Source organism: Pseudorca crassidens, chromosome 1, assembly GCF_039906515.1.
Source record: "Pseudorca crassidens isolate mPseCra1 chromosome 1, mPseCra1.hap1, whole genome shotgun sequence".
NCBI classification, from domain to species: Eukaryota; Metazoa; Chordata; class Mammalia; order Artiodactyla; family Delphinidae; genus Pseudorca; species Pseudorca crassidens.
The window spans coordinates 112651756-112672284 of NC_090296.1; the positions used below are offsets into that span (position 1 = coordinate 112651756).

The following is a 20529-nucleotide window of genomic DNA, read 5'->3' on the forward strand; positions in this document are numbered from 1 at the left end:
AAATGGTAGTACCATTAGTCTAGATGGGGTATACATAAGAAGAGAATTTTCTTTTAAGGAAAATGACTTTTTAAAATAAAGGAGCTGTGTGGCAAAGGAAGCCTGTATTGTAGCAGTAAAGGAGAGGTGTTCTGTAGTATGTGATCGCCATACAAAAATCAGTTTTTCTATGATTTTTCAGTTGGACTTTTTAAAATATTTTAATCTGTTTTGTTCTAAAAGACATGTTACTTGATAAAGAGGTATTGTTGCTGTTAATAACACTATATTACTTGATAATGATCTTACCTTGATATGTTAACTCATGTCAAAGAATTAGCTGAGCTCTCCCTCAGTAGTTGTTCTCAGTTGAGTCAGATGAGCCATTGGGAGATAAAAATCTAAAATTGGCAGAGCCCTTAACACAAGAGGAGTCTTAGCATTCTGAGATATTGGGGTAGATTTGAATGGTTAAGGACCTTACAATGTAGTATCTTTAATTAAGAGCAATTTTCTTTTGGTTCTCACTAGTTTAAGTTGGAGTGAAAGCCTGCTATATGCAAATTAAGACCAAAAAATTTGTCATGAAAAAACAACAACAAAAAAACACAAAAATAATTGTCATGAATGGGTGATTCCCATTTAGGTCTTGAAGAATCAGGGCAGAAAATCTATGAGGTTAATTTTAGAGAAAATATAAGTTCTTGGGTTCTTTTGTGTATGGAGGTTTCAGTATAGATAGCATTCCCAAGAGCACAGAAAGTCACACTGGGACCAAGATACCAATGCTGTGTGGCTTCAACCAGATCATCTTCCACAAGTGTCTGGAAGACCCAAAAGCTGCATCTTGCTTATCCCTTATTCCTCTTACCTGGAGCAAATATGGATGGTCTCTGTAGCATTTAGCTGGAACACTCTATGTTTGCTACTAGGCAGATGATTTGCACTGGGTACTGGTACATGAGTTCAGCTATCCCACTTGGGGCCAGTTGGCATGATCTTTATCCAACTCCAGTCAAATATGCAGTAGTCATCTCATCAAAGTATCATGATCAATATGTTAACTCTGATGTGAAAAAACTCTTATCCTCCAGTATAGTGGGGCCAAGGTATTAGTTATCCTGTGAACACCTTGAATTGCTTTGAAGGAAAATGAGAACTATTTTTTTTTTAATGAGAACTATTTATCAGAGAACACAGTTGTTTTCAGGATATGCTTCTTTGGATCTGTTGTGCTTGTGGCCTTTTTATCAGACTCATTTCCTTCTCTCTTTCTGAGTATTATCGCCTCAATCTTCTTGGAGTTGGTTTTCAGCTAACTAGATTTCAGAGCCTGATTTCATGTCCTGTCTAGTTCCTCAAAGTTCAGACCAAGAAAACCTACAGCAAATATATGTTCTTTGTCAATGAGTTTCTTCTTAAATGTTTGCTTTAGCTGTTAGTCCTCTGGAGACAGGTGTAAGATTTACATATAGGTCATCTGAGGATTTTTTGGGAAGAGTGACATCATTTGGGACTTTCTGATCATTTCAGTACGAGGATTAAATGGAGGCTGGTGGAGTTGGTGAAAATGCTCACTTGGCTCTGAGTCAGTGGTGGTTGCCAAAAACCACTAAACTTTTTTTTTCTCTTATGAAAATGGCAAGAAAAATGTTTTCTAGTTGACTGGTGAACAATTTCCCTCTGGATTGGAGAAGAAAATGGCTGTTTAGTAGTTAATTATCTGTTGTGTTAGACAGCTATGAAACTTATGAGGCATGAAAGAAGAGTAGGCCCACCTCCCGCAATCATCAGGCTGGAAACCAGGTGATAGGAGTCATGTTATTGAAGACAAGAACAGCAGCGTCCTGAGGAGTCTGTTACTGAATGTAAATGGTTGCTTTCAGTTGCTTGGGCTTATAACCCACATTCCCTATCCTATCTATTGTGCCATCTCCGTGACCCTTAGTCTAGCATCCTCTCTAAATTGGATATGACATCGAGAGTTTATTCACGTTCTTCACAAATATGAACCTCCTTTTTCTTAATTTACTCTTTCTTTGAGTCAGCTGCATTTTAGTCTTTTGACTTTCAAACCAAAAATCCCTTTCTTGTAAGTCTTGTTGGTGTTTAATGTGGTCTGTCATGTCTAAGACCCAGTTGCAGAGATTATACTTTTTTGCAGGTACTGAGGCTCTGCCAAGCTGACTTTGCTTTAATGCATTTTACTGTGAAAAAGAATCCCTTCTCCCAACACATAGGCCTTACTTTTCTTTTCTTTTTTTCTTTTTTTTTCTTACTTTTCTTTATTCCTGTAGGCTTCTTTGCACTTCAGCTCTGTTTCTTGTAAGCCCCGTGAAATTTAGTGATAGACCTTGGGAAAAGGAATATTCACATGAAACTTGGATTTAGATTCAGCTGGGAAAGTTGATTTTAGTTTTTATCTTTATTGTAAGGCATGAATGGGTCCAAGGAACCTCTTGTTCTATAATTTCATTTATCCATCATTTTCCCCATTATTTGACATTTTCTTACTCTGTTAATATATGTCAGGGTAGTTTTCATTAAACATAGGGCCTTACTGGCCATTTGCCAAGACACAAAAGTTCTAATTTAGCTTGAGGGATAACAGGTTACAGAGTAGCACCTGCTTTTATCTAGAGTTTAGTCCTAAGTGTGTCCAGTTCCCAGCATGTGCATATTTAGAATGGTTAAGATAACTTAAAAGCACAAGTTGGTAAATTTTTTTGTTCTTTCATCCAACAAATATTTATTGATTGCCTACTGTGTGCCAGGCATGATTCTAGGTGCTGAGAAGTAAACAAAACAGACAAAAGATCCCTCCCTTTGTGGAGCTTTTATCCTAGTAAGGAAAATTCAGATTTAAAATTTTAAGTAAGTGAATTACATAGTATCAGATGATGGTAAGTGCTGTAGAAAAAAAAATAAGGTAGGAGATGGGGGTTAAGAGTGCCAGAAGACCCACTACAAAGTTGACATATAAACAAAGTCCTGAAGAAAGAGAGAGGAAACCATGTATATACCTAGCAGGGAAAGCATCCCAGGAAGAGAGGTAAGCAAGTACAAACATCCAGAGGCAGGAACAAGGAAGCCTGTGTGGCTGGAGTGGAAAGTGGGGAGAGTAGTAGGAGAAGGCGTCAGAGAGGAAATGGGGGCCAGATTGTCTAGGGACCTGTAGGTCATAGTGAGGACTTAGTCTTTTATTCTGACTGATGAAAAGCCATTGGAGAGTTTCAAACAGGGGAGTGACATGATCTGATATATTTTTTAAAAATAGCTCAGCCTGCTGTGTTGAGAATAGGCAAGAGGGAGGTTAAAGGGCAGAAACAGAGAAACCAATTAGGAAGTTATTGTGGTAATCCAGGGAGACATTGTGATGGCCTGAACCAGGGAAGTAGCAAAGGAGGTCTTTAGAAGTGGTGAGTTATTGGGTATCTTTCGAAGGTAGAGTTAACAGGATTTCCCAGCGGGTTGGTTGTGGGGTTTTTGGCCTGAACAACTAGAAAGATGGAATAGCTATTTATTTTAAAGGGGTATGAATAAGAGAGGGGCAGGTTTGGAAAGGAAATCCAGGACCTTGATTTTTTATTTTATTTTATTTTTATTGTGGTAAATATACATAACATAAACTTACCGTTTAAACTATTTTTAACTGCACAATTCAGGGGTATTAAGTACATTCACGGTGTTGTGCAACTATTAAGTACATTCACAGTGTTGTGCAACCGTCCATCTCCAGAAGTTTTCATCATCTCAAACAGAAACTTTGTACCCAGTGAATATTAACTCCTCTTTCCTCCTTCCCCCAGCCCCTAGTAACCTCTATTATACTTTCTTTCTGTATGAATTTATCTTTTTTTGCTTGTGAGATCTTAGTTCCCTGACCAGGGATTGAACACCAGCCCTGGCAGTGAAAGCACCAAGTCCTAACCACTGGACCACCAGGGAATTTCCGAATTTGTCTATTCTAAGCATCTCACATAAGTAGACTCATATAATATTTGTCCTTTTGTGTATGGTTTATTTCACTTAGCATAATTTTTCTAGGTTCATTCATGTTGTAGCATGTATCAGAATTTCATTCCTTTTTAAGGCTTAATAATATTCCATTGTATGTATATGCCATATTTTGTTTATCCATTTATCTATCATTAGACATTTGGATTGTGGAAACCACTGGCTATTGTGAATAATGCTGCAGTGAACATTGGTGTACAAATATCTGAATCCCTATTTTCAGTTCCTTTGAGTATATACCTAGAAGTAGAATTGCTGGATCATATGGTCATTCTACGGTTAACTTTTAAAAGAACCACCGAACTGTTTTTCACAGCAACTGCACCGTTTTACGTTCACACCAGCAATGCATGAGGGTTCCAGTTTCTTCACATCCTTACCCATGCTTGTTATTTTTCCTGTTTTTTATTTTCGTTTTGTTTTATAATAAGTCATTCTAGTGAGAGTAAAGTGGTATCTCATTGTGGTATTGATTTATATTTACAGAACCGTATTTTTTTCCTGTTTTATTGTGAAATAATTGCGTATAACATTGTATTAGTTTAAGGTTGTACAACATGAAGATTTGATATATGATCTATATATTGCAAAATGATTACTACAATAAGTTTAGTTAACATCCATCACCTCTCCTAGTTACAAATACAGGACCTTAATTTTTAACTTTGAGACTGAAGGAAATAGCCAAGGTTGTGAATGTAGAGAGAGATGAGGTCTGAGGTTTGACTCTTGAAGTACTCCAGCATTTAAACGATGGGGAAATGAGGAGCAGTCAGTGAAGAAGCAACACCAGAAGGAGAATTGTATCCTGGAAGCAAAGTGAGGAATGTGTTCAAGAAGGAGGGAGAGAAGATTTCTGTCAAGTTCTACATAAATCAATTAAGATGAGAACTGAGAATTGATCGTTTGATTTGGCAGCATGGAAGTGAACGATAACCTTTACAAGAACAGTTTTGGTGGAGTGATGGGAGTGAAAGCCTCTCTATAGTGAATTCAAGAACAAATAGAAGGAGACAAATTTGAGGCAGAGTGTATAGATAATCTTTTAATGAATTTTGTTTTGAAAGGAATCTGAGAAATGGAGCAGCAGCTGGAGGAGAATGTGGGATCTGGGGAGTTTTTGTTTTATGGCAGACATTATAGAAAGTATGTTTGTTAATGGGATTGATCCAGTAGAGAGAGAACATTTATTGATGTGGAAGAAAGAGGAGTGAAATGGCTTGTAGTTTTGGAAAAGCGGAGCTGTGAAGTCCTGGCAGGTTTGTCCTCTGCCTTGACACTCTCTAAGACACAGAGAAGAGAGAGCAGGAAAATTGAAGTGATGTGAATGGTGACTGTTGCTGCTCTGGCCCCTGGAGAATTAGGTTTTATTTGTCCCAAAGCACCTCAACAGTAACAGCTGACCCTGCTTTTCTTTGCATTCTAAAGATCCAAAGGATAAGGAAAGAAGAAAGTTTCTCCTTCCATCTTTAGTCTTTATTTTCTACCATGAGCATTTTGAATGTTCATGTGAATATAATTGTGAGTGCCTGTGAATATAAATGTGGCTGATACTTGATATTAAGCTATGTTTTGTCAAAGTACATGCCACACCTGTCCCACACAGAAACCCATGGTATGTGGGCAGGACTAAAAGCCACTGTAAATCCCTTCTGTTTCTTCACAGCATTGGGACAGAGTAGTCAGTAAAGAAGTTGCCTGTTTATGCTTCCACTAGTTACAGAGACATTTGAATTTTCTGATTTATTTTACTGAAGCGTCCATTTTTACTTTAAAGCCTTTTATATCTTAGAGGACACATCTTAGCAGGTGAATAAGAGTGGAAAATAATTTCATACTTTTTAATTACTAGGAGAAAGGCTCCTCCGATGATGAAGTCTGACCCACAGCCATAGTCAGCTTTTGAGTCGTATTTATCCAACATGCTAAACACAGGACATCCCAAGATAGGAAATAATGAAGTACCTGGTCAGTTGGGCATTGCTAGAGAGCACTTACTGCCAACCCCAGTTGTTCCTTAAGTTGTGATTGTGTGGCCAGATAGTCTTACTCTACGTTCTGTGTCTGTCTTTGCAGAAGGAGTAAAAGTCCTAAGTATTCACACAGATTTGTTTTGTGATATGCGATCCAAAGGAGGCTTCTAAATTATTTTCAGAATTGCTCTACCATTACCTTTTCACCCTAAGTGAGTCTGGAATGCATCCAGCAAAACAACTTCGGCATGTTCATGCCTTTCAGAATGAATCATCTTCCTTCCCTTTAGTGAGAGGAGGGCTCTGTTGATTGTTTCTGGCAGAATTTCCGCAAATGTTCTATTTTTCTTAAATCTTCCACTGTTTCACTTGAGCTGAACCTGGGGGTGCCTGATGTTCCTGAAGGAGACCTCTGAATCTCCCAACTCACAGTCACTTATATTGAAAGACTAGCCAGTTTTGATTCTCTGGGAAGATGTCAGGCATCTTTTTTGAAGAAGTTGCTTCCATTATAGGAAGTCACAGATGGTGGGCAAAAGACTGTATAAGAATACTGTGCTAAAGCCTGGGGAAAGTTGAAGGTTTGTTCTTGCTTACTGAGCATAATCCTCTTTACCTGACTGTGTAATGGAGAGTACTATTATCAGAATGTTGAGGTGGATTCTGGGACATCCTTTGATCTCTTTGAAATTCAAAATTTGTTCCAACTAGCCTGAACTTTTTATTTTTATATTTCACAGTATCCAGACATGAGTCAAGAATCTGATTCTCCATTTGTTTTCATCTGCACAAATCCCCAGGAAATGATTGTGAAGTTTCCTATTAAAGGAAGTCCAAAAATCTGTAAGTCACAAGCTTTGATGGTCTAATTTTTTTCTTTTTGTCTTGAATCTCACTTGTTTAACTTAAAAATTTTTTTCTCTTTTTATCCTGTTCTATGTCATCTCAAATATTTGGAGGATTAGTAAAATTCTACTTATCATATACCTGAAACTAACACAACATTGTTAATCAACTATACTTCAATAAAAAAATTCTATTTATCAATAACTTTAATGTTAACTACAGTATAGCCTTTCCAAAATATACCTCGATCCACAATTATTGGTATATGAGTGAATCACTCTAAACTTCCATTTAGGACCCCATTACCTTTAAAATCCTATTTGTCAGCCAAGAGTCCGTTTGCCCCACTGTACTGTTCTTATTAAAGGAAGTATTAAGCCAGTGCCAGTGGCAACATTGTCATTTATCCATTGTTCCTCAGTATTCAATCTGAGAATAAGACTTAACTTTTTAAGTGTCTATTTTTGAATGTCTATTTTGGAGGTACCACTTCCCACTATTCCCTTGATTACTGCTTCCTAGAGCTCTGCTCTAGCCCTCTTGCTTTTCATCCTCTTTTTGAAATCTCCTGATGGTTTTCTTTTCTGTAATGTTTGCTCTTATGTGTTTGTGATTATAGTACCCTCTGCATATTCACTTCTTAGGAGTGCTTGTGACTTGATTCTTTCAACTTCCAGCTCTTCTTCAACTCCCAACTCCTCTTCCTCTGTCTAGTGCTACAGCAGCCTCTTTTATTTCCAAGGAATCTCAAGAAACATATAGTGGTGTCCTCTTTGCCTAACTTCCCATTTTTTTAAAAAATAAATTTATTTATTTTGCGCTGTGCTGGGTCTTCATTGCTGTGCGCGGGCTTTCTCTAGTTGTAGCCAGCGGTGGCTACTTTTTGTTACGGTGCACAAGCTTCTCATTGCGGTGGCTTCTCCTGTTGTAGAGCATGGGCTCTAGGCGCGTGGGCTTCAGTAGTCGTGGCTCGCGGGCTCTAGAGCGCAGGCTCAGTAGCTGTGGCACATGGGTTTAGTTGCTCCGCGGCATATGAGATCTTCCCGGACCAGGGATTGAACCTGTGTCCCCTGCATTGGCGGGAAGATTCTTAACCACTGTGCCACCAGGGCAGTCCCTAACTTCATTTTAAAAACAACATCAGCGGAGGAGCTTCAAGATGGCGGAAGAGTAAAACGTGGAGATCACCTCCCCACAAATACATCAGAAATACACCTACACATGGAACAACTCCTACAGAACACCCACTGAATGCTGGCAGAAGACCTCAGACCTCCCAAAAGGCAAGAAACTCCCCACGTATCTGGGTAGGGCAAAAGAAAAAAGAAAAAACAGACAAAAGAATAGGGACGAGACCTGCACCAGTGGGAGGGAGCTGTGAAGGAGGAAAGATTTCCACACACTAGGAAGCCCCTTCGCGGGCAGAGACTGTGGGTGGCGGAGGCGGGTAGCTTCGGAGCCACGGAGAAGAGCGCAGCAACAGGGGTGCAGCAGGGAAAGCAGAGATTCCCGCACAGAGGATCGGTGCCGACCGGCACTCACCAGCCCAGAGAGGCTTGTCTGCTCACCCGCCGGGACGGGCGGGGCTGGGAGCTGAGGCTCGGGCTTTGGAGGTCAGATCCCAGGGCGAGGACTGGGGTTGGCTGCGTGAACACAGCTTGAAGGGGCCTAGTGCACTGCGGCTAGTCGGGAGGGACTCCGGGAAAAAGTCTGGAGCTGCTGAAGAGACAAGAGACTTTTTCTTGCCTCTTTGTTTCCTGGTGCGCGATGAGAGGGGATTAAGAGCGCTGCTTAAAGGAGCTCCAGAGACGGGCGCGAGACCCCGGAGACGGGCATGAGACGCTAAGGCTGCTGCTGCAGCCACCAAGAAGCCTGTGTGCAAGCACAGGTCACTATCCACACCTCCCCTCCCAGGAGCCTGTGCAGCCCGCCACTGCCAGGGTCCCGTGATCCAGGGACAACTTCCCCGGGAGAACGGCACACCTCACGCTGGTGCAACGTCCCGCCGGCCTCTGCCGCTGCGGGCTTGCCCGGCATTCTGTACCCCTCCCTCCCCCCGGGCCTGAGTGAGCCAGAGCCCCCGAATCAGCTGCTCCTTTAACTTCGTACTGTCTGAGTGAAGAACAGACGCCCTCAGGCGACCTACATGCAGAGGCAGGTCCACATCCAAAGCTGAACCCCAGGAGCTGTGCGAACAAAGAAGAGAAAGGGAAATTTCTCCCAGCAGCTTCAGGAGCAGCGGATTAAATCTCCATAATCAACTTGATGTACCCTGCATCTGGGGAATGCCTGAGTAGACAACGAATCACCCCAAATTGAGGAGGTCGACTTTGGGAGCAACGATATATATATTTTTTTCCCTTTTTCTCTTTTTGTGAGTGTGTATGTGTATGCTTCTGTGTGTGTTTTTGTCTGTATAGCTTTGCTTTTACCATTTGTCCTAGGGTTCTGTCTGTCCGTTTTTTTGGGTTTTTTAGTATAGTTTTTAGCACTTGTTATCATTGGTGGATTTGTTTTTTGGTTTGGTTGCTCTCTTCTTTCTTTCTTTCTTTTTTTCTCCCTTTTATTCTGAGCCGTGTGGATGACAGGCTCTTGGTGCTCCAGCCAGGCATCAGGGCTGTGCCTCTGAGGTGGGAGAGCCAAGTTCAGGACACTGGTCCACAAGAGACCTCCCAGCTCCACGTAATAATATCAAACGGCGAAAATCTCCCAGAGATTTCCATCTCAATGCCAAGACCCAGCTCCACTCAACGACCAGCAAGCTACAGTGCTGGACATCCTATTCCAAAAAACTAGCAAGACAGGAACACAACCCCACCCATTAGCAGAGAGGCTGCCTAAAATCATAATAAGGCCACAGACACCCCAAAACACACCACCAGACGTGGACCTGCCCACCAGAAAGACAAGATCCAGTCTCATCCACCAGAACACAGGCACTAGTCCCTTCCACCAGGAAGCCTACACAACCCACTGAACCAACCTTAGCCACTGGGGACAAACACCAAAAGCAACGGGCACTACGAACCTGCAGCCTGCGAAAAGGAGACCCCAAACACAGTAAGTTAAGCAAAATGAGAAGACAGAGAAACACACAGCAGATGAAGGAGCAAGGCAAAAACCCACCAGACCTAACAAATGAAGAAGAAATAGGCAGTCTACCTGAAAAAGAATTCAGAATAATGATAGTAAAGATGATCCAAAATCTTGGAAACAGAATGGAGAAAATACAAGAAACGTTTAACCAGGAAGGACCTAGAAGAACTAAAGAGCAAACAAACAGTGATGAACAACACAATAAATGAAATTTAAAATTCTCCCGAAGGAATCAATAGCAGAATAACTGAGGCAGAAGAATGGATAAGTGACCTGGAAGATAAAATAGTGGAAATAACTACTGCAGAGCAGAATAAAGAAAAAAGAATGAAAAGAATTGAGGACAGTCTCAGAGACCTCTGTGACAACATTAAATGCACCAACATTCAAAGTATAGAGGTCCCAGAAGAAGAAGAGAAAAAGAAAGGGACTGAGAAAATATTTGAAGAGATTATAGTTGAAAATTTCCCTAATATGGGAAAGGAAATAGTTAATCAAGTCCAGGAAGCACAGAGTCCCATACAGGATAAATCCAAAGAGAAACATGCCAAGACACATATTAATCAAACTCAAAAATTAAATACAAAGAAAAAATATTAAAATCAGCAAGGGAAAAACAACAAATAACATACAAGGGCATCCCCATAAGGTTAACAGCTGATCTTTCAGCAGAAACTCTGCAAGCCAGAAGGGAGTGGCAGGACATATTTAAAGTGATGAAGGAGAAAAGCCTACAACCAAGCTTATTCTGCCCAGCAAGGATCTCATTCAGATTTGATGGAGAAATTAAAACCTTTACAGACAAGCAAAAGCTAAGAGAATTCAGCACCACCAAACCAGCTTTACAACAAATGCTAAAAGAACTTCTCTAGTCAGGAAACACAAGAGAAGGAAAAGACCTACTATAACAAACCCAAAACAATGAAGAAAATGGGAATAGGAACGTACATATCAATGATTACCTTAAATGTAAATGGATTAAATGCTCCAACCAAAAGACATAGACTGGCTGAATGGATCCAAAAACAAGACCCGTATATATGCTGTCTACAAGAGACCCACTTCAGACCTAGGGACACATACAGACTGAAAGTGAGGGGATGGAAAAAGATATTCCATGCAAATGGAAATCAAAAGAAAGCTGGAGTAACAATTCTCATATCAGACAAAATAGACTTTAAAACAAAGACTATTAGAAGAGACAAAGAAGGACACTACATAATGATCAAGGGGTCAATCCAAGAAGAAGATAAAACAATTGTAAATATTTATGCGCCCAACATAGGAGTACCTCAGTACATAAGGCAAATACTGACATCCATAAAAGGGGAAATTGACAGTAACACAATCATAGTAGGGGACTTTAACACCCCACTTTCACAAGTGGACAGATCTTCCAAAATGAAAATAAATAAGGAAACACAAGCTTTAAATGATACATTAAACGAGATGGACTTAATTGATATTTATAGGACATTCCATCCAAAAACAACATAATACACATTCTTCTCAAGTGCTCATGGAACATTCTCCAGGATAGATCGTATCTTGGGTCACAAATCAAGCCTTGGTAAATTTAAGAAAATTGAAATCATATGAAATATCTTTTTGACCATGACGTTATGAGACTAGATATCAATTATAGGAAAAAAGCTGTAAAAAATACAAACACATGGAGGCTAAACAATACACTATTTAATAACCAAGAGATCACTGAAGAAATCAAAGAGGAAATCAAAAAATATCTAGAAACAAATGACAATGAAAACACAATGACCCAAAACCTATGGGATGCAGCAAAAGCAGTTCTAAGAGGGAAGTTTATAGCAATACAATGCTACCTTAAGAAACAAGAAATATCTCAAATAAACAACCTAACCTTACACCTAAAGCAATTAGAGAAAGAAGAAGAAAAAACCCCAAAGTTAGCAAAAGGAAAGAAATCATAAAGATCAGATCAGAAATAAATGAAAAAGAAATGAAGGAAACGATAGCAAAGATCAGTAAAACTAAAAACCGGTTCTTTGAGAAGATAAACAAAATTGATAAACCATTAGCCAGACTCATCAAGAAAAAAAGGGAGAAGACTCAAATCAATAGAATTAGAAATGAAAAAGGAGAAGGAACAACAGACACTGCAGAAATACAAAGGATTATGAGAGATTACTACAAGCAACTCTATGCCAATAAAATGGACAACCTGGAAGAAATGGACACATTCTTAGAAATGCACAACCTTCCGAGACTGAACCAGGAAGAAATAGAAAATATGAACAGGCCAATCACAAGCACTGAAATTGAAACTGTGATTAAAAATCTTCCAACAAACAAAAGCCCAGGACCAGATGGCTTCACAGGCGAATTCTATCAAACATTTAGAGAAGAGCTAACACCTATCCTTCTCAAACTCTTCCAAAATATAGCAGAGGGAGGAACACTCCCAAACTCATTCTACGAGGCCACCATCACCCTGATAGCAAAACCAGACAAGGATGTCACAAAGAAAGAAAACTACAGGCCAATATCACTGATGAACATAGATGCAAAAATCCTCAACAAAATACTAGCAAACAGAATCCAACAGCACATTAAAAGGATCATACACCATGATCAAGTGGGGTTTATCCCGGGAATGCAAGGATTCTTCAATATACGCAAATCAATCAATGTGATACACCATATTAACAAATTATGGAGGTTCCTTAAAAAACAAAAAATAGAACTACCATACAATCCAGCAATCCCACTACTGGGCATATACCCTGAGAAAACCATAATTGAAAAAGAGTCATGTACCAAAGTGTTCATTCCAGCTCTATTTACAATAGCCAGGACATGGAAGCAACCTAAGTGTACATCAACAGATGAATGGATAAAGAAGATGTGGCACATATATACAGTGGAATATTACTCAGCCATAAAAAGAAACGAAATTGAGTTATTTGTAGTTAGGTGGATGGACCTAGAGTCTGTCATACAGACTGAAGTAAGTCAGAAAGAGAAAAAGAAATACCGTATGCTAACACATATATATGGAATCTAAGAGAAAAAAAAAAAGGTCATGAAGAACATAGGGGTAAGATGGGAATAAAGACACAGACCTACTAGAGCATGGACTTGAGGATATGGGGAACGGGAAGGGTAAGCTGTGACAAAGCAAGAGAGTGGCATGGACATATATACACTACGAAACATAAAACAGATAGCTAGTGGGAAGTAGCCACATAGCACAGGGATATCAGCTATGTGGATTATGACCACCTAGAGGGGTGGGATAGGGAGGGTGGGAGGGAGATGCAAAAGGGAGGAGATATGGGGACATATGTATATGTATAACTGATTCACTTTGTTATACAGCAGAAACTAACACACCATTGTAAAGCAATTATACTCCAAGAAAGATGTTTAAAAAAAAAAAACAGCATCAGCAACTCTCCCATTTGCTCATGTCAGTTACTATTTCATGACTCTGTGACATTGCTTTCCCATTGTGTGAACTGGATGCTTCTGAGGCATGCATTGCTGTCAGCTGTGCTCAATACTATGTCACCTTGTTCGTCGTGGACCAACTATTTTATATAAATCTGTTCTGTAAAGAAGTACTTCTCAGACTGTAATGTAAATAAAAGTCACCTAGAGAGCTGTTAAAACACAGATTCCTGTGCCCTTCTCCCAAGTGATACTAATGCTGTTGATTAGCTGACTGCGGTGTGGATAATACTGCTTTTGATCACAAAATGAAATGCTTGGAGTATGAATTTAGATTCATGTATATTCACTGCAAAATTCAGGCAACCCTCATGATTTGTGAAACATATTCCTGAGATTCCTGCAAGTCAGAAAATTTGAACATAAATTGCCCTTCACTTACACAATTTACTTCATACTTTACCCCACCTGTTAGCCAAGTGGCCCTGGAAATTCTTTTTCCTTCTTCTTCACTATTTAGGATTTAAATCTCCCTTTTTCTCTCCGTTTTAGGTTGAGAAATTTTACCTCTTCCTACTCTAGTCCATTCTTACCTTACTGTGGGCACTGATGGCAACACTGGTGGTAGGAGGAAAACGTGGTCAGTCTTCTCTCCCAGACCCACTGCTACTTGATCTTTAGTCCCAGTTACCTTTTCATAGCTTCCTTTCTATCTTGGTTTTCATCTGCTGCTTAAAATCCTGTGAGAAAATGTTTTGTGTAAACAGAGTTTATATATTTCTCTGAAACGTTTTACTTCAGTACTTTCTCCTCCCAGAGACCCACCTGCAGCACACATATGACCTTCATTTTTCTCCACAAGGTTTAATAGGAGGTGGGGAGGGTGATGGTCTTAAGAGAAAGCGTTTCCCCATTCCTTCTGTTGGTTAAAAGCTTTAAAAAGCGAAAATGGGCTGTGTGCTTGTTTTAGGGACAGCAGGGCTGGAGAGAAATTGTGAGACTGCAGCTTCTTCCATGGTAGACCAGACAAGGTGAAACATGGGTCAGAAACAACAGGTAAAGTTAGGGGTTGGTGGTGGTGGGGGTTGGGGGCAGTGGAGAAAGAATAGGTTGACCGATCTCTGTGTCTCAGAAAAAAACTTATATTGAGAGGGAGCCAGCCGACCTGAGGATTTAGTCTGGTGTGAAGTTTCTATTCCCTGTAACTCTTCATTCCTTTGTCCTTCATTCATCCTTACTGTCTTTAAAAACCTTACACTCTGCCAGAACTTCCTTCCCTTAAGCCATAGGGACCACCTCCAGTAGTTTACAGTTGGAAAATTCTTTAATCCCACTTCCATAGGGAAAAATACATACTTGGCTCTTTTTTTTTTTTTTTAAATAAATTTATTTATTTAGGGCTGTGTTGGGTCTCCGTTGCTGCACGCAGGCTTTCTCTACTTGGAGCAAGTGGGGACTAGTCTTTGTTGCGGTGTGTAGGTTTCTCATTGCGGTGGCTTCTCTTGTTGCGGAGCACAGGCTCTAGGCGTACGGGCTTCAGTAGTTGCAGCACGTGGGCTCAGTAGTTGTGGCTCATGGGCTTTAGAGCACAGGCACAGTAGTTGTGGTGCACGGACTCAGTTGCTCCACGACATGTGGGATCTTCCCAGACCAGGGATCACACCCGTGTCCCCTGCATTGGCAGGTGATTCTTAACCACTGCACCACAAGGGAGTTCCTATACTTGGCTCTTAATTTGGAATGCTTCACATTTTCTTCTAGAATATTGTTACATGAAGTGGTTAAGTTCCATGGTATTAATAATATTAATACTCTACTTCAGTTACAGCTCTGTGCCTTAAATATTTTTTTCTTGTGGGATGGCTTAGGAACCTGACCACTTTTCTTTTGTTTTTTTTAATTTTTAATTAATTAATTTATTTATTTATTTTTGGCTGCATTGGGTCTTCGTTGCTGTGTGCGGGCTTTCTCTAGTTGCAGTGAGCAGGGGCTACTCTTCGTTGCAGTGCACGGGCTTCTCATTGCGGTGGCTTCTCTTGTTGTAGAGCATGGGCTCCAGTAGTTGTGGTACGCAGGCTCAGTAGTTGTGGCTCGCAGGCTCTAGAGTGCAGGCTCAGTAGTTGCGGCACACGGGCTTAGTTGCTCCGCAGCATGTGGAATTTTCTCAGACCAGGGCCTGAACCCATGTCCCCTGCATTGGCAGGCAGATTCTTATCCACTGCGCCACCAGGGAAGCCCCTAGCCACTTTTCATAGATTAGTTCTATGGGAAATTTATTCTAAGTTCCAAACTTCTGACTTGCAAATAACTGTCTACAATATAACTCATTTACATGTTGTATCACGTGTATATATTTGCTTTAAATTAAAGGCATATTTTTTTTTATGTTTTTGGACATGTAAACTTGAGCTTGCTTGACCTGAGGATAATTGTGCTTCTTGAAGTTGAAATAATTCAGAAAACAATGTGCAATATGAAATCACTTGGCTGTGTGTCTGCTCAAATTAAGAAATGCAAAAAAGTTAAGTATCGTAGGATATGTAGGTTGAATGCTCAAAGAGATGAAGGTAATTTTTTTACTTTAAATGAACTACATGCTTTATAAACTCATGCAAATTCTGCCTTATATCTTATGCAAAGCATGTGAAAATCCCTATGAGAGTTATATCGATTGATGGCAAATAGTTTTTTCCCTTTTAACTTCTCCTCCATCTGCTGCACATGCATTTGATTTTCTTTTAGGCACCATGATTGAGGATGTGGTTTAACACTGAAATGCTGTATGTACTAAATGTAAAAATATTGGGGAAATACAGAAACTAAGCATTATCTCTCTGCTTTTAAGAGAGTATACTGTATATTACTGTAGTTAACTGTCCAGATCCCAAGTCTTAAAAAAACAGGCTAAACTAGAACTCAGAGTTCAGAGGGCATCCACAATAACTGCTTCTTCATGCAAGGAGCCCCAGTCCCTGGCCTTCATTGCCCAGCTAAACCAACTGCTACTATTGGCAGTCACTATGGTAGATATTAGGGATGCAAAGAAGTTTTTAGTTGTAAGGAGCTCACAGATTGCTGGCACATGTATGGTTTTCTTAGGTTAGTCTAGGGAATGAAAGACTTTCTGAATCCCTGGGAGTACCCTGGAAATCCTTCGTCCTCTGTATCTCCTTCCTCCCATCAGTTTTCCATTTTATGACATCATCATTGAAGCCAGAGATTAATTTGCCTACCATTGAGTGCTCTGCTCCAATGGGTTGATCTTACCTGAGCTGGTCTCATGTGAGGGCTTTCACAGTCAGACTGGAGTTTTATGAAAATTATATTTGGAATATTCTTATCCAGTAAAGCTTTGGGGAGCCTGAAATAAATATAGTTAAAAGTCTTGCCTAGAGTTATCTGGTAAATATGGTAAAGTAAAAGTAAAACTGAGACCATAACTAAGAAACACAACTCCCAAGCCTTAGCATAAATAACACGACTACCGTTAATTTTTCGGAGAACTTTGAACTCATGAAGCACTTTAATGTATATATTTTTAAATAAATTTTATTTATTTATTTATTTTTGTCTGCGTTGGGTCTTCATTGCTGTGCACAGGCTTTCTCTAGTTGCGGCGAGTGGGGGCTACTCTTCGTTGTGGTGTGCAGGCTTCTCATTGTGGTGGCTTCTCTTGCTGTGGAGCACGGGCTCTAGGTGCACGGGCTCAGTAGTTGTGGCACGTGGGCTTAGTAGTTGTGGCTATTGGGCTCTAGAGCACAGGCTCAGTAGTTGTGGCGCACGGGTTTAGTAGCTCCGCAGCATGTGGGATCTTCCTGGACCAGGGCTCGAACCCATGTCCCCTGCATTGGCAGGTGGATTCTTTTTTTTTTTTTTTTTTTTTCAGTACGCGGGCCTCTCACTGTCGTGGCCTCTCCCATTGCGGAGCACAGGCTCCGGACGTGCAGGCTCAGCGGCCGTGGCTTACGGGCCCAGCTGCTCCACGGCATGTGGGATCTTCCCGGACCCGGGCACGAACCGGTGTCCCCTGCATCAGCAGGCGCACTCTCAACCACTGCGCCACCAGGGAAGCCCGGCAGGTGGATTCTTAACCACTGTGTCACCAGAGAAGTCCCTTTGATCTATATTATTTCAATTAATTATTTGATTAAATGATTCAGTATATGTAAAATACTTGGTACAGTGCTTAGTATATAGAAAAACACTTAGCATTAACTATAATCCTCTCAACAACTTTGTAAGTTAGTAGGAATTTTTTCTTCCTTTCATTTTATAGCTGAGTGAACAGGTTTACAGAAATTATATTTTGCTCAGGTCTTTCTACCTCTAGGTTTCCAGCTCTTCTCACTTTATCACATTGCCTCAGAAACAAAGTATTCCAATTTACATTTCATTTTTAGGGCAGAGTATCACAGAGCTGCAAAGGGCCTTCAGTACTGTGTAGTCCATGTTTCCTCATAGCATTGAAAAAGTTGAGGACAAGAGTAACTAGGTGACTTCCTCAAGGTTATACAGATAGGTAGTCTTAGGACCAAAACTGGGACCTGGGTCTTCTAACTTATTCAGTACAGAGAACTAGAAGTCTGTGGTCCTAGATGGAATTCTAAATTGTGTCCTAGCTTGTCCTAAAAAGCTTAATGAGACGCAATACTTCTCTGTACCTCTGGGTACCACCAGCTTTACAATGAGTACTCTTTTATGTTTATCTGATATCTGCTATTTTTGGTTACTTAGTAGTCCCTATAAAGTAAAGGTTTTGAAATTTGTGGTGTCTGCTTTTCTTTGTTTAATTCATTTATTGAGCACCTGCCATTTGGTAGCCTTAGGGATACAACGGCAAACTTGCCTCGTAACAGGGCCCTTTGCCAGGTTGCTGGCACATGTTTGGATTTTCAGCAAGACAGCCTGGGGGATGAAAGAACTCCTAAATCTCTAGGAGACCTCTGTGCTCTAAAGCCCAAATTAAAGTCAACATCATTGTGACTGTTGTGGACATCATTTAGGATATCACTTAGTGATGGTTTCTAAGGAAGCCCAGAGAAGGAAGTAATGTTATTCCAGAGGCAGATGTCGCCCTGGAAAGATGAGGAAGAAGAAAAAAATTAAGAAAACAGGGAAACGTGTTAGATTGAAGTAATTTTTTTCACACTCTCCTTGTGCAGTAGTCCGGACATGTATTCTTACCTTAGTTGGACAAATGAGAATATTGAAGTCCAGAGAGATCTAATGACTTGCCCCAAGTCACTCATCTAGTTGATATCAGACAAAGGAGAACTGGAACCTGGGTTTCCTGGCTTTGTGTCCAGTGCTTTCTCTCTTATACCTGATTACTGCAACAAATGAAAATGACAACATACAAGGGGCAGTGGTTGTGGGTATAGGCCTGTAGTACACCCAGCTGTTTTGTTTTTGTTTGTTTGTTTATTTAGTGCCAAGGCTGAACTAAACTATTTCTGTTTCCAGCATCAGCATCTCTATTGATTTAAATAAGACTTTTTGTGGGAGAAAGCAACCTGCAAGCTCTGTTCTCAGGCCAGGCAGACAGGAACTCTGTTAGTTTTTCTTCATGAGATGGATATTTCCTAAGGCGGCAGCTACCACTGAACCCAACTTTATCCTGGTAGATCTGAGAAGTCAGAGGTCGGAGACCACATCCGTGAAGTACCTCTCATTAGGGTCACCTGGGACAGGAAGGTTGCTTGTTTTCTAACTTTAACACTTAGGCGAGTCATACAGCCTATGACCTTTGCCCTTCTTAACTGGTGATAGGGGCCCATTGTCAGTAAAGCATTCATGTGGATTCTACTCCACTGTTTCAGGTCACTCCCCCTATTAAGTCTGAGGCAGCAAAGGAGTGAGTTGAACTGCTTTTCTCACTGTGAGGGAGGTACATGCATTATGCTCAGCCAGTTAACAGGTCAGAGGAATGGGTTTCCCACTGTGTGAAATGTCTTCCTTTATCATTATGTGTGTATTCTTTAAAAACTTGCCTTAGCATCAGGCACTCTGGAAAATGCAATGTTTCTTTTCTAGTAACTACAAAATTAGAAATATTAACTTCTTAGATTTTTAGGTGAATACTCATTGTGTCTGTGTACGTACGTACATTTGTGTGTCCCTATACAGTGTTCCCATTGCTTCCTCATTCTTACAGAATGAAACTCTGAAGTTTGAAAGTGTCTGAGTCCTGAAGCAAGATAATTGAATGTGACAGAAGCACAGTAACCAGAAGACCTGGGAGGCCATGAAAGATTTGCATTGCAAATATAAAAAATAAATAATGAGGCTTCTTTTTCTCCCTTACAGGGAAACTGGATTCCAAGATCCATCAAGGAGCAAAGAAGGGGTTAATGAAGCAGAATAAAGCTGTCTGACCCAGGAAAAAAGGAACTATACAGCATAGTGGAGTTTTGTGTACTAAAATTGCTATCCACTGGTCCTTTGGAATTGAAGCAGTAGACATCTAAAGGCTTGGCATCAGGCTTGAACCTCTCAGAATTTAAACTCATCAAAATCTGTATATTTTTCTTAAAGAGTGGGATTCTTACTTTATGTAGTGGGTAAAAATCTTTGGATACATTATTTATAAAGACTTATTTTAAAAATTCTAGATCTTTGACATTTTTCTCAGAATGATACAGAAGAAAAAGGAACAAGTTGGAAATTATTTTCCTCTCTGAGGCTTGGATTTGTTTTAGTTAGGAAAATTCTTAACCTAGGTTAACAGTATTTTAAGGGACCACTTGAATTTTAAAGTTTTTTTTTTTTTCAAAGTGATAACCTGGTAGAGTATTAGGATGTTTGAGGAATTGTGTTTAATAGAAACGTGTGATTGGACAGAGAGGTTTTTAATCAACTTTGCTGCTCTAGTCCAACATCTCTTCAAGTGAATAGTATTCAGCTGAGTAACCTTCGCTGGCCGATTTTGGTGGGGGGTGGGGTGGGCGGATAACCTGAAGAGGTGCTGCCACTTTGTTCTTTGGTTTGAGACATTAGGACATAAGAGGATCAGACTGGGATGAGATAGAGCCACCTGCTAAAGCAGCATGAAACCGCCCTGTTTATTTTGTTGGTATTGCAAAAGTATCACTTGGATGGTGAATTAGAAACAAACAAAAATAAAATCCTTTCAGTAAATGCATCCAAATATCCCCAAATGCTGAAACCAAACCCTTTAAGCCATCCATAC

At 40.3% G+C, this 20529-nt stretch overlaps 1 protein-coding gene across 1 annotated transcript in view; it reads left to right on the plus strand.

The window, feature by feature from the left end:
• TRIP4 (thyroid hormone receptor interactor 4) overlaps window positions 1-19950 on the plus strand; it is a 68361-nt gene extending 48411 nt beyond the window's left edge. Inside the window, exons 12-13 of the mRNA XM_067750217.1 lie at window positions 6710-6812; window positions 19647-19950. Of these exons, the coding sequence (XP_067606318.1) occupies window positions 6710-6812; window positions 19647-19714 (171 nt within the window). The 3' untranslated portion in view covers window positions 19715-19950. The remainder of the gene's footprint in view (window positions 1-6709; window positions 6813-19646) is intronic.
• Window positions 19951-20529: the final 579 nt, after the last annotated feature.